Raw genomic sequence first — 13,907 nt, 5'->3', positions numbered from 1 at the left:
GGATTATTTGCTCCTAACTTTTTGTAAACGTTTAAATATTTTCGCCTGCTTGAAAGACAAAATGACAGAGAGAAATCCAAGAGAGGAACCCAGAGCTCCGGTGACAGGGGCCTAACCATTTGAGCCATCACCTGCCACCTCCCAGGCAGAGCAGCAGGCGGTTGGATCAGCAGCAGAGCGGCAGGGACTTGAACCGGCACTTCCATATGGGATTCTTAGCGCACCAAGCCACATGGCAGCCCCTTCCTTGTACTTTTAAAGCTGGTTATTCTAATTTCCTGCTGAGAGACAGGTGGCTTTCTGTTTTCCCATTACCTATCAATGTGTGATGAAGACCCTTACACATGGATCATTTGCATGGGAGTGAGTTTTTTCTAGAAGACTGTAACATCCAGTGCAGGTGTCCCGTTCAGGACTCCCCACCCTTTGCACCCTGGTTGCTCACAGCTCACAGCGGCTGTTTGCTTGGAGGCTTCCTCCCCCATGGAGTTGTACTGTTCTCACCTCCCACGCGGAGCAGTCCACGCCACTGATTGAGTGACACAGGGTACAATGCACTCGCTCCCTTGCCTCAAGGCAGTGTTATCAGCATTCCAAAGGTCCCTGTGGGATCAGATTGGAACTAATCTCCAAGCAGGAACACATCACTTAGCATTTCTTCCCATCTTATCTGCCACCCTCCTCTCTCCTCTGAGCACTCTCCCTTCATAAATCACTTGCACGAGAGTGTCTGTCTGCGATCCCACTTAGGAAACCCAAACGAACACGGCACATGTGAGTGGTGGAGTTGGCATGATGGCAGATTTGCTCATCTTAAAATTCACTCAGCATTTTCAAACTGCTCTTCAAGTACTTTTGCCAATTTACACTCCCACCAGCAGTTTATAAACACTGCTATCTCCCCCACACCTTCATCAGCACTAGGGCCATACAAGGATACCTCAAACACTGCCATGGAAATGGAACTAAAGGATTTCACCATGGTGCAAAAAAAAAAAAAAAAAAAATAGACAAATGCGTGCCTACGAGGAGTTTTCAAAAAGTTTATGGAAAACATGTATTTTATATATATATATATATAAAAACTATGCACGAGTTTTAAAAATTTTGGCACCAAAATAAACCTGTCACGTTTTCTTCATTTTAAAAAAGATTCATTTATTTTTATTGGAAAAGCAGTTAGATTTACAGACAGAAATATCTTCCATCCACTGATTCACTCCCAAGTGACTGCAATATTCGGAGCTGAGCCGATTCAAAGCCAGGAGCCAGGAACTGCTGGGTCCCCCATGTGGGTGTATGATCCCAAGGTTTTGGGTCATCCTCTACTGCTTTCCCAGGCCACAAGTAGGGAGCTGGATGGGAAGTGGAGCAGCCAGGACACAAAGTGGCACCTGTATGGGAAACTGGCTCATGCAAGGTGAGGACTTTAGCCAACTGAGCCATCATGCCCGGCCCTAAACCTGTCATTTAATTGTAGCTTCCACGCACTTTCTGAAGTCCTCACATGGACTAGTTGTGCCGATCAGATCAATGCAATGTGCTACACTGTCCGTGTGGGCAGTCAGCTCATAGGCCTCTGTCTGGCTGCAAGCGGGAGGTGCCACTGGCAACCCCGCAGTGAAGCTTGGTCCTCTCCATGCTCCCAGGGAAGTGGGAGTCGGAACATGGGCCCTGCTTGTAGCTGGTGGTCATCCATTCGCTCACTGGCATCACTCCAGGGCACCAAACGTCTGCCCTGAAACCAATGCAGTGGGTTCTTCTGTCTCCTGCCAGGCCTCTGGCACCATGTCCCAGCTCCTGCACTTGCACCCTGCCCTGGGCACCAAAGACACTGGACACTACCTGCTCTGTCCCACAGCACCCGAATCTCCCAGCAACCCAGGGTCCTGGAGTTGTCCTCTGGGGTACAGGAGGGGGGCATCCTTCCTCTCTGAGGGCTCAAGGCCAGCACCCCATGCGGGTAAGCACCTGGGCCTCTGGGGATGCTCCCAGAGTCCAGTCAAGCTGGGCTCTGACTCACTCCACCCCCCACCTTAGCAACCTGACTCGGACACTGTTTCTTGACAAAGCCACCTTCCCGGGCAGATGACGGAGGAAGGATTACACATGGGATGTCGAGAGCATGCGAGTGACAAAACTCAGGACACACAGGCAAAGCTGAGGCAGAATTTATTGTTGTTGGAGGAAAGAGTTCCAGACTCAGGACAGGGACCCCTGGCCTCCCAGGGGGACCCTCATGGGTTGGGGAGCCAGGGGTCATACTTCAGCAGGTGCCAGGCCCACTGTGTCCCCCAGAGCCCAGAAAGCAGGTGAGGCGGGAGACGTGTTTCCCACTTCCATAGGAAGGACGAGCAACTGGGCTGTACAGTAATACACCGAGGAGGGCAGGGCGGGCTGCGGCTCCCCGAATTATTGCGAGAGAGAGTGGGGGGGAGGCTCAGTGCTGGTGTCTCCACGGGAGGGCTGTGCTGGCGGTGGGCAGGGGCTGGGGTCCCAGGGAGGGGGGTGGGGCCTTCCTCTGGAGCCTGCGCAGGGCGCCCTACCTGCCAGACTACGCTGGGAGGGACCTTCTCATCTGGGCGCTTTGTATGTGCTTTAAGGACCATTTTTGCATTGTCGAGAGTGAGGAAAAAAAATATTCTGACATGATAGAAAACAGATTATTTATATACCCTGGTGGGCCAGAAGGGGAAGGGCCAGTCTGTGAGGGGAGGGGCTTCCTGGGGCCCCTCCACCCCCAGCTGTCCTTGTGGGATGGAGGGGGTGTGAGGCAGGAGACCCCAACCCTGGAACATGATTGCTGCGTGGCCTTGGCCAAGACACACCCGCTGGGTGCGCCCCTGTCCCCACGGGTTCAGGGAGGCATGGGGCTAAAAAGCGTGGATCCCACTGTCCTGGACGTGTGGTCAGGGCCAGGCAGTGAGAAGTTGGCCAGGACTTTCTGAGTGAGGAGACCTGGGTCGTGGAGGAGGCGTTGGAGGTGGGGGCCAGTGCTGGGCCTCTGGTCCCTCACCAGGAGGCCAGGTCCGGCTGAGGGCGGCTCATAGGCTCTGCCACATGCCGGCATGAAGGCTGGCCAGAGCCACTGGCCAGGAACCCTGTTTTCCTGTGAAAGCAGTAGAAGGGAACTGAGGAACTGAGGTCGGGAACTGAGGCTGTTCCCGACCCGAGGAACAGCCAGGGGGTGGGCTCACCCAGCTGGGGATGAGGGCCAGCCTGGTGCTGGTGTGGTATGGGAGGGGCCCTGACTCTAGCCCCCACCTGCATGGCAGGTGGCCAGGAGCCCAGCCCCAGGCCCGTGGGGGCACTGAGACCTGCGTGGCATCATACCAACTACCCTGCCCAAATACCAGTCATGACCCTCATGCGTGGTCACGCCTGCACGACCCCAGTCCTAATGGGTGAGCACGCATACCTGCGCTGGGCAGACATGCACATGGTCACAGATGGATCCTGTGGGCCCCTAGGGTCTCACGATAATCCTCCCCCAGAGTGCACACCCATGTGCACACCGGGGCAGGTGAGCCTCCAAGGCCCAGCAAGAGAGAAGGCTCAGCGCCGGCAGCAGGTGTCAGTTGGCCAGGCCCCAGGACCCTGCCCAGGTGTCTGAGTGCCACAGCTCCTGAGCCTGTGGCCAGCAGGAGGCGGGGCAGAGACCCAGGGCTAGGCCGAATGCTTGCAGACCCTGCACACCCAGGGATGGCTGCTGCGCTGCAAGTCAGAGGTGCCGACGTGGCCCCTGGGTGCTGCTCAACTGGGCCCTCATGGTCTGGATGCTGCCCAGGATCTTCTTCTGGTGGCCCATGAGGGTGATGCCCAGGGCACGCACGTCCCTGCGGAGAAGTGGGGCAATGACGGCAGTGGCGGTGTTCTGCAAGGGCTCGCAGCCAGCAAGACATGGCCGTGCTGAGCCCTTGGCACTGCCATTCCCTCCCTCCTCCACACCACGGCAGAGGCCCATCAGCCACTGCAGCTGCCACCGCCATCACTTACTGTGCGTTCATACGTAGCACCATGCCCAAGGAGGAGTAGCCCCCAGCGGCGAAGTGGTCTCGGTAGCGGCCCATGCGGATGGAGTCCAGCCAGTCCCCCACCGTGAGGCCTCCGCCCCCACCCCCGCCTGCTCGGAGGTCAAAACAGCTGCGGGCGAAGGCAGGGGGTGGGCACCTAGGGCACAGGGGTCTCGGTCAGTGAGGGACCCTGACACAGCCTCCCTCCTCGTTCAGTGGTGGGCAGAGGTTTGCCAGGCAAGACTCCAAGGAGCCAGTGGGTGAAAGGCCCAGGTCGAGGTGTGGGCCTGGTCAGGGGTAGTGCTGCCCTGGCAGCTGGGTCTGTAGTGCTGGGTGAGCTCTAGTACCTGCTGGTTGTGGCCGTGGCCCTGAGACTCTCGGGGCTGCGGATTAGGGCGTCAAGGACGCTGACGATGTGGGAGAAGCGGGGCCGCTGGGCACGATCCTTGTGCCAGCAGTCGAGCATGAGCTGATGCAGGGCGCGGGGGCAGCCCATGGGTGCTGGCAGCCGGTACCCCTCCTCCACCGAGCTGATGACCTGGGGGCAGGGCATAGGGTGGGCTCCCGCCGCCCTCCTGCCAAGGCCCTCCTCACAGTGGCTCTGCTGTCCCGCCCTGGGCAGGGGACGAGGGTGACCCTCACTTACATCCCGGTTGGTCATGTTCCAGTAGGGCCTCTCCCCATAGGCCAGCACCTCCCACATGACCACTCCGAAGCTCCACACATCACTGGCTGAGGAGAAGGTCCGGAAGGCAATGGCCTCGGGAGCTGTCCAACGGATGGGGATCTTCCCTCCCTGCAAGGGGAATGGGGGGCATGAGAGGGGTTGGCTCCCGGGGCTGATCTTTGGGGTTCTGTTTCCCAGCTCAGTTGGGGTGAAGCAGCAGCTTCTGTCCAAGACAGCCTGTTCTTGGGGGTGGGGGAAGCGGGAAGGAGCCTCAGAACTGTCATGAAGACCAAAAGTGGCAGTAACGCAGAGGACCTGGAACACAGCAGGTGTGCAACAGTGATGAGGCCGCAGGTCCATGCCCGGGCAGTGCGGAAGCCTATAGGGGCTTTCTAACTCTTCCTTTCCCTCTTGCTCTTCCTCAGTGTGCAGGCGGTCTGGCTTGGGCCAGGCCCATGCCACCTCTTGGCCTTCCAGCGGCCCCAGGACACCTGCCAAGAAGCCTGGTTTGCAGCCAACCCTTCAAGTTGGGGAGATGTGGAGTCAGCATCTGGAGCTCCCGATGTTGAATGATCACATGGTGACCAAGGGAATGCAGGCAGGGGTGTGTCCCCAGGGTCAGAGGACACACCCAGGTGGAAGGCAGCATGGAAACTGCCACACTTGGGGTCTGTGCCGAAGATGCATCAGGTCCCAGCTGGGAGAGCCCGCCAGCGGGCAGGGGCACAAACAGCATACCGTGGTGGTGTAGGCGGCCTCTGCATCATCCTCCAGCACCCTTGAGAGTCCAAAGTCTGACACCTTGCACACCAGGTTGCCGTCCACCAGCACGTTGCGGGCAGCCAGGTCACGGTGCACGTAGCCCAGGTCTGAGAGGTAACGCATGCCGGCACCCACGCCCCGCAGCATGCCCACCAGCTGCATGATGGTGAACTGCCCGTCATGGGTCTGCAAAGGACATGGCTCGGCGTGGGCTCCAGGAAGGCCCAGCGAGGCGCTCAGTCCCTCTGTGTGCTTTGTGTGGATGGGGGGGTTCTATGGGATCTATGAAGTACTGCAGTGCTGGGGTGCTCTGCAGTGACTCTGCCTGTGTGCAACAGGGTGGACACTGGCCCGGAGGGGCTCAGCCTTAAGCCCATGACTGCCCAACAAACAGGCCAGGTTGGAGCCCTTCCCACCACTCTTGTTACGCCTCCCAGCTGGAGCTGCAGGTGTGGGGGCAGGCACCCCTCTCAGCCTGGGCAAAGGCAGAGGATCGTGGGGAGCAGGGCAACATGAATGGTGGGGTTGAAGGGAGGTTTGTCAAATGACAACAGCAAAAAATCTCAGTGAATGGAGCCAATGGACACTGGGAGGGTGACATCATCCTTGGATGGGTAAAAACGGCAGCATTCCAGAACTATCCAGGCCACCCGGACAGAACCTTGGAATATGTGCACATTGAGCTTCTGGGTTGATACAAGGTGGCGGGTCTTCATCCGTGGGTACTGGGACGTGTGGAAAGTCATGAATGGTTTCCCTCTTTGTCTCTCCCCTTCCCCCAGGAACAAGAAGAAGAAACAGCGAATTTGGAAGCAGTGAGTTCACCCAATTTTCCCTTAACCTCAATCCTTCCCACCCTGATCAACCATGTAATCATTATTAAAAAATAAAATTAAAAAAAAAAAAGAAAGGCGGTTTGCTTGGCACACCACCAAGACCCCTCAGACACATCTCCCTCGCCCCAGGGACCTGGGTGGGGTGGGTGTGAGGGGTCTGACTGAACACGCACCCTCAGGAAGGCGTCCAGAGATCCGTTCTCCATGTACTCGGTCACGATCATCGCCAGCCGGCCTGGGGAGGGTGAGGAGGTAGGGGGGCTCTTGGTGGGGAATGCAGAGACCTCCAGAGCACACCCCTCTCCAGGAGCTGGCCCAGTGCTGGGCTCTCCCCACCTTGGGGGTGACCACAGAGGGAGGCACCTACCTCGTGTGACGACGCCTTCCAGGCGAATGATGTTGGGGTGGTCGAACTGGCCCATGATGGAGGCCTCGCTTAGGAAGTCCCTCCGCTGCCTCTCTGTGTAGCCGGCTTTGAGGGCCTTGATGGCCACAGGCACGTCCCGCTGCCCTGGCACCCGCAGCCACCCGTAGCAGACTTCCCCGGACTCACCTGGGAGGCAGGCAGGGTAGTGGCAGTGGCACCCCCATAGTGCCCTGGCCATGGCCCCCTCTCCCACCCTTCCCATCCCTACCCGGGGCTCACCAGAGCCGATGATCTTCTCAATGTGGATGCGGGAGGCCTCGATCTCCCGGGTGAAACCGCGACCCGCCCGGCCTGGCTCCTCATAGTTGTGGGGTTCTGCATAGAACTGGGGCTCTGGCAGCTTCCCTGGGGGGTGATGCAGGGGCAGGAAGACGGGTGGGGGTGCTAAGGGACAGGGGGAGGTGGTGACAGGCCTTCACGGGGGTCCAGGAAGAACTCCCCTCTCCCAGCATTCCCTGGGCCTAGGGTCGTCTCTCGGGGGTCTGCCTAGCAAAGCAGGGGTCTCTGCAGAGCAGCCCTGGGGGGCTCTGAGGACTTGGCAGCAAGTATGTCTTCTTCTGGGGTTCCTGCCAGAGTCTTTGAGATCTTTCTAAATTGCTCTGGACGGGGATGTGGTCCAAAAAAGGCTGCCTGCTCCTAAGTGACATCCTGATCGGTTCCAAGGGGTTCCCTGGAGGACTGTTCTAGAAGGACTGTGTGGCCGCTCCTGGGCCCTATAGGAACCAGGGCCAGGACCGATACCAGCGAGTGCTGGGGTGCAGGAATGGGGTGTTGATGGTGGGATCCTCGTGTTTCCACTGCTTTCTGGGTCAATCCTGACAACTTCTCTGTAGCCAGGATTCCTGTTCCTCTGGCAAACCCATATGCACAATTTTGTGCCCTGCCCTGGGAGTCCACAGCCTGGGAGAAGGCCTTTCACACTGCACCTTGGGGGCCAGCTGTGTGACCCTGGGCTCTGGCCTCCTCCAGGGGTGCCCTCCTCCTCCCGACCTGGGACCCGGCCTCACCCTGCCCGCTCTGGTAGTGCATCTTCTCCTCATCCGAGTCCTGGAAGGCCTTGCTGTAGCCACAGTGCCTGCGGGGTGAAGTTATCACACTGACTGAGGTCCGGCCTGCCCTCTGCTTTTGGGCCAGCTGAACAAGCAGTCATGATGGTCACAAAGCACTTGGCACAGACAATCGTCCCTTCCAGCAGGCAAGGGCTGCAAGAGAAAGCCTTGCACACCAGGTCCCCTCTGTGCTCCTGGCTGACCCTTCTGCCTCCCAGGGCCTCGGTGTTTCCATCTGTCATGTGAGCTTTCCAGTTGGCACATGTGGAGGCTGAAGCCCTCCCTCAGCACCCCCTGACCTCTGCCTCCCCCTAGAAGGCATGGCCGAGGGGCAGAGTGACAGAGAACATGGGCATCGGTTTGACAGGCCCCAGCACTGCCACCCATCAGCTGTGTGACTTTGGCAGGTGACCTCACCTCTCTGCTTTCCAACATATCCACCTGCCAAGTAAGGCCAGCCTCTTGACCTCTCTCAAGTAGCACTGGAATTATCTGAGATGGTATGTCTATACATGATCTGGCCCCAGGTGCATGGAGAGCACTGCCTGGGCACAGCTGTGAGAAGGAGGAAGGACGCGGGGTAGCCGGGGAGGCTCAGGACCACCCACCTCTTCTTGCAGATGAGCAGGACCAGGAGCACGACCAGACCCGTGATGAGTGTCAGGCAGATCCACACGATGGTCCGGGTGTCGTAGCGGGGCCCTGTGGGGGAGCCAGGTCTGGAGGCCAAGCCCTCAAACCTGGGGCCAGAGACCAGCCCTCTGCTCCCACCCACGTGCTCCTAAGCTTCTCCAGGCTCTGGCCTCCCCATATGGGTGCTACTGCTTCCGGGTGGTGGGGGGGGGGTGCTGTGCAGCCTGGGGAGAGCCAGTCTGCTTCTCTGAGCCAGAGGCAGATGAGCTGAGAACACCTGTCCGTGCTGCGGCTGCTCTGAGCGTGACAGGATGCAGTATGCTGAGTGTGGCACATCTGGTTTCAGCAGCCCTCCTCGCTGGGCACCCAAGGCATATCCCAATGTCACCTTCAGATGAGTCACCTAGGGCTCAGAGGACTGGTTTAAGCAGCGGGGCAGGTGTCCCAGGCCTGTGAGCCTGTGTGGGCACCCAGGTGCATGGTGGCAATCATGGTGATGCTGACTGGCTGGAGACCGGGGCAAGGGAGAGTGAAGCCTCCCAATCACTGAGCTCTCCCAGCTGACAATGACCCGGATCACCCTCGGGGCTTCCTGAAACCCAAATACTGTGGTTCCGATGAAGAAAGAGCTCTTCCGGTCCCAGGCTCCCAGGCTCCCAGGCTCCCAGGGACTAGGAATGGAATGGTCTTTGAGAACGAGCCTGGAGTTCATCCAAACTGCTCAGGTTCAAGCCTTGTTGTCCTGGATCACCCTGGACAAGCCAAATCCCTGCTCTGGTTCTTATTTCCTTCACCTATGAGATGGGGACACGGAACATACCTGCCTGCTAGACTAGGTCCTGGGACACCTAGGAAGCTGACCTGGTTATGGCAGGGGCACCAGGAGACCCTGAGAAGGAGGCGCCAGCAGCCAGTGGCTGGCACTGCTTTCCTGAGCCTCAGCTGTTCACCTGTGGAAAGGCTGGCAGCAGCTATGCTTGGTGGGACAGCCAGTGGGAATCCCATGCTGGCACTGGCCTAGGGCATACTCATCTCCCTGTTTTGCCCCAGTGAGTTCCTGGCATCTCCCTTTCCCAGTGCCCTTACCCACCCTTCTTTACCCACTCCCTTCCCTGCACTTACGGGGTTTCCCAGTCTCCACTTCCATGGCCTGGCTGAAGCGACCACAGCCTGCCGAGGTTCGAGCTCGGACCTGGAACACGTAGCGTGTGCCGGGCTTGAGGCCCGACACGGTGGCGCTGGTGGTGACAGCCTTAAGCGTGGAGTAGCTCTGCATCTCCTTGTCCTGTGCAGAGCCAAGGGATGGGGTGGGGGTGTGGTCAGCAGAGGTCACGCCCTTGTCCCAACCCTAGGCCCCGCCCACGGTACCTTCTCATAGTATTTGATCTCGTACTCCAGGATGATGCCGTTGGGCTGCTCCGGCTCCTGCCACAACAGCGAGACGCTCGTCTGCCCGGCCCGCTCCTGCCGGATCACCACCACCTGCGATGGGGCTGGGGAGGCGCCCGCTCGGTCAGGGCGGCCGGCACTGACTGGCTCCATTCTTGGGCTGCAGGGCCTTGGTTGGAGCCGGTTGGGGTCTAACTGCCCAGCAGCTTCCAGGCGAGGGGTGGGGAGTGCTCAGGAGCAAAGAGGGAGGGGAGAGAAAAAGGAATGGTCCCTTGGGTGGGGGCCTGGGGTCAGGGCTGGGACAGGAAAGAGGCTGCATGAGCTCAAGGCTTCCCCCAGTCCCACCAGGGCAGCCACCCACGCCTGCCTGCCCTACCAGCTCTACCCTCCTCTTCAGCTATCCTGTTCTCCCAGCACCGCTGGGAAGCATCCTGTAGGCAGGGGCCACACACAGTAGGTGCCCAATATATGATGCCAGATGAGAAACTGAGAATGGGAAATTAAGAATTGGAGCGATGAGGTCAGGGCCTGGAGGGCAGGACCCAGAGGCAGGCAGGGCAGAACTGCCCGGATCCTCTGTGCCCTGGAAGACTGACTTGGACACATGCTCCACCCCTCGGTCTGTGTGAGGCTAGCAAAGGGCCGCAAGTTGCCCAGCCACCCTGGTCTCTGTGAAGCTCAGAGATGTGTGCACATGCGTGCATAGGGAATCATCTGTTAGAGCAGGATGGGAGGGGTTCCTGCCACAAACTAGGGGGTGTGGACAGAGTCGGGGCTGGGCAAGCAGGTGGTCATGGCATGGAGATCAGTGGAACCTGCCAGTGCAAGGACATAGCAGGATGGAAAGTCACAGCTGAAATTGGGCTTTGGGACTTGAGGAATCCAGGGAATGGTGATGCTGAGCCCTAAGACCAGGTCTGGAGGAGGTACAGGTGTAGGGGGTGTCATTTGCTTTTGCCACATCCCAGAGGAGGTGGAAGAGAGTGGTTGCAACAATGACCTAGGCTGGGGGTCGTATGCATGAAGGTGGAATTCAAAGCTATGGCCCTGACCAAGTCACCCACAGAGATAAAGCTGGCAGAATAAAGAAAGGCAGACTGGGCCCCAGCCCTCTAGGGTCACACAGAGGAGGTGGGATTGGTAAGATGAAAGAGGAGTAGCAGTTAGCTGGGACAGGAGCACCCAAACCAGGTGTTCCAATGGAGGTGGGGCAGAACAGGGGAGATGGGCACGCAGCCTGTGGCAACCTGGAGACATGGGCATCTGCAGAGGGGGTCAGGAGGTGCTGAGCAGGGCATCAGAGGCATCCCCTGCGGGAAGGAAGAGTGGGGCTCGGGGCTGGAAGAGTGCAGGTTCAAGTTACAGGTCCAGCTGTCAATGAGGCATACTGGATGCTACCTGGACAGACTAGCTGGGCACCTGCCTCGGGGTCCCAAGTGGCACCAGGTAGACGGGGCAGGCTTTGAGCACCAGCCCTGCTTTTTTTCACTGTGTGGCCAGCACCTGGCAGAGTACTCAGTAGGGAGTGTGTGGCTGGTGACTTGCTAAGGGAGGCAGCCTCAGGGTGGATAGTGGCCAGGCTCAGAGAGGGCAAGCCTGGGCTTTCAGCAGTGAGAGGCCTGCTGGGCTGGGTTGCAGCCAAGTCCTGGGTCTGAGGGCTGGCTCTGCCACTTCTCAAGCAAGTGAATGGTGCTCTGGGCTTCCTTGTTCCTTTGTGATGTGGTGGGAGGGGCACACATTGGGCCAGGCCTGGGGGTGTTGGGGCATGGGCAAGTGTGGTCATCAGAGGGGACACTGCCCCTGGCAGGCCCCAGGCCTGGCTGCTCTGCTTGGAGGCAGAGGTCCCAGGAGGCCTACCAGAGAGACCAACACCCCTGCCCACTCCCTGGGGGCCACAGTCATAGAGGGGAGAAGGTTCTCCTGAGTGACTGTTCTTGAATGACATTTATTGAGCATGTCCTGAGCGGCAGATGCAGGGACAGGCAGGTGAGTTTCTCCTTTGTATGCCTCTCAGGGGCACCTAACACAGGCATTAGCATTCCCACTGCAGCAGGGAGTGAATGTTCTGGAACCCAGGCTCAAGGCAGCCAGGCCGCTCTGCCTCTACACTCTCAGGCACCTTCCTTCTCAGAGATGACCTTCTGTTTCTGCAAGCGTAGGAGGAGGCCTGTGCTTGGGGTCTTGGTGAGGAGGGCAACTGCTTGCCCACCCAGCCAAGTCCCATGCATTGCTGCCATCCCTAGATGGCCTGGGTGTGTGTGTGTGTGTGTGTATGTGTTGGTGGCGGGGGACGATGGAGTGTCTCCTCCTACCTGCCTGGTTTGTGGTGATGTTGACCACGGCGGCCCGGCGGGGCTCTGGGCTCAGGTCGGACACGCCGTTGACAGCCTCGATCCAAAAGGAGTAGTTCATGTGGGCCAGTAGGTTGGCCACCAGCAGGCTGGCTTGTACCAGGCTGGTCTGCTGGGGCACGAAGCGGGGGCCGTTCCCGCAGGCCTCGCAGTGGCTCAGCGCCCAGGGGCAGCGGCGGCACACGGCGTTGTAGGTGATGTCGCTGCGGCCGCCTGGGTCCAAGGGAGGGGCCCACTCTAGGGTCACAGATGTCCCGTTCACACTGGAGATCAGGTTCACGGGGGCTGAGGGCGGCCCTGGGGGAGCAGAGGGGGCGGGGCTGTGAGGGGAATTACTTGATCTGGTTTACTGCCCCTCTTCTGAGGAAGGGTCCCCCAAAGAAAGGCCACTTTGTCCTCTGAAGCTCCAGGGCTGCGATTGTCTCTGCCATCAGACTGGGGCCACTTGGACCTGAGAGTCAGGCCTTGGGTACAGAAACCTCCCATCTAAGCCGAACCACAGGGGTGTGGGGCTGTCACTGCCCAAGATCTCCCCGGAGTGGGAGGGAGATGGCACAGAGCCACCTAGGCTAAGAAAGGACCTCGCCATTAGCACTCATGTCCCCTCCTTAGGTCCCTGTGCTGGGTATCACAGAAAATGCCCTGACACTCATTAAGGAATAAGGCAGAGGCCCGAGGGAGCCCGTCTGGGTCTACCCTTGCCATGTGAGTAGGAGCCCCTCCCTCACTCCAAATGCCAGTCCCGCCCCCCAAGTCTGCACAGCACCAAGTCTTCAGAAGGAGAGAGCTGGGCCGTCAGGTATGCACAGTGCAGGGGTAGGGTTGGGGCTTGAGCTAGGAGGACATGGGGAGCTGTGGGGGCCCACATGGGGTCCAGATTCCAACTCAAGACCCCAAACAGGGAGTTTCAAAACAGCCAGATGTCAGAATTGCAGAGTCTGACCCTCTGAGCCGATGGAAAATTTAAAGGGCATGAGGCTAAGAGCCCAGGCTTTCAAAGTCAGAACATCTCCGGAACCACAGGCAATGCACAGGGCATCAGAAAGAAACCAGAGCCCAGCCCCAGCCTGTGGCATGTAAGTGCCCAGGAGCCGGAGCTGGGGCTGCCACCTTGCCACACAGCTGTGCCTCTGCTCCATGGGCCATATACACAGGCAACACGCAACACTAGGCCGGGCAGGCACGTGGGTGTGTGTGCATTCACCCCGGCACACCTGGGCATGACTATGCTTGCCCTTTCTCCCTCCCCTATAGGCAGCCTGAGTGGACCATGGCCCCAGCTGACCTGGAGTGAGTGTGTGAGCAGTCCCTCCTGGCAGGAAGCAGAAAGGACCCCCTCTGGATCTGTCCACAGGGGAAGACAGGGCGTGTGTGTATGCAGAGCCATGCCCTCGTGGCAGCACACACCAGACCCACTGTACTGTACAGCCTTGCAGGCGCTCACAGACTCCCTCCACGGCCAGATGTGCCCCGCCACAGTCCAAGGTGCACACACTATGCAGTTGTTTTTGCAGGGGAGAACAGCTAGGGACACACATGGTCACACAGCATTGCAAGCATCAAGGACACACACAGATGTGCACACGCACACACACACAGAGCACATGGCAACCACTTCAGCAGTGCTAGCCAGCTCAATCGGGATGGATGGAGGGGGTACTTCTGACCCACCTTGTTTACCCCAACATGGCGCTTCACTCTCAGGTCAGGGGGTCAAGGCCTGCTCACAGGTGACACAGCTCAGGGCTGGGAGTTCAAGGAGGTCAAGGCTGCTGCTGAA

General features: G+C 58.9%; 1 protein-coding gene across 1 annotated transcript in view; it reads right to left on the bottom strand.

Annotated features, from left to right (window-relative positions):
* Nucleotides 1–3,720: 3,720 nt before the first annotated feature.
* EPHA8 (EPH receptor A8) overlaps nt 3,721–13,907 on the bottom strand; it is a 29,163-nt gene continuing 18,976 nt past the window's right edge. Inside the window, exons 5-17 of the mRNA XM_040979740.1 lie at nt 12,089–12,424; nt 9,756–9,880; nt 9,510–9,672; nt 8,363–8,456; nt 7,713–7,780; nt 6,925–7,089; nt 6,646–6,831; nt 6,452–6,513; nt 5,419–5,628; nt 4,660–4,809; nt 4,361–4,551; nt 3,997–4,170; nt 3,721–3,836 (exon numbers count right to left, since the gene is read on the bottom strand). Of these exons, the coding sequence (XP_040835674.1) occupies nt 3,722–3,836; nt 3,997–4,170; nt 4,361–4,551; nt 4,660–4,809; nt 5,419–5,628; nt 6,452–6,513; nt 6,646–6,831; nt 6,925–7,089; nt 7,713–7,780; nt 8,363–8,456; nt 9,510–9,672; nt 9,756–9,880; nt 12,089–12,424 (2,039 nt within the window). The 3' untranslated portion in view covers nt 3,721. The remainder of the gene's footprint in view (nt 3,837–3,996; nt 4,171–4,360; nt 4,552–4,659; nt 4,810–5,418; nt 5,629–6,451; nt 6,514–6,645; nt 6,832–6,924; nt 7,090–7,712; nt 7,781–8,362; nt 8,457–9,509; nt 9,673–9,755; nt 9,881–12,088; nt 12,425–13,907) is intronic.

The sequence above is a fragment of the Ochotona curzoniae genome, unplaced genomic scaffold (assembly GCF_017591425.1).
Source record: "Ochotona curzoniae isolate NIBS_2020 unplaced genomic scaffold, NIBS_Ocur_1.0 contig_3255, whole genome shotgun sequence".
Lineage (NCBI taxonomy): Eukaryota > Metazoa > Chordata > Mammalia > Lagomorpha > Ochotonidae > Ochotona > Ochotona curzoniae.
The sequence above is the reverse complement of the archived record's forward strand: the minus strand, read 5'-3'. Positions and strand labels throughout refer to the sequence as shown.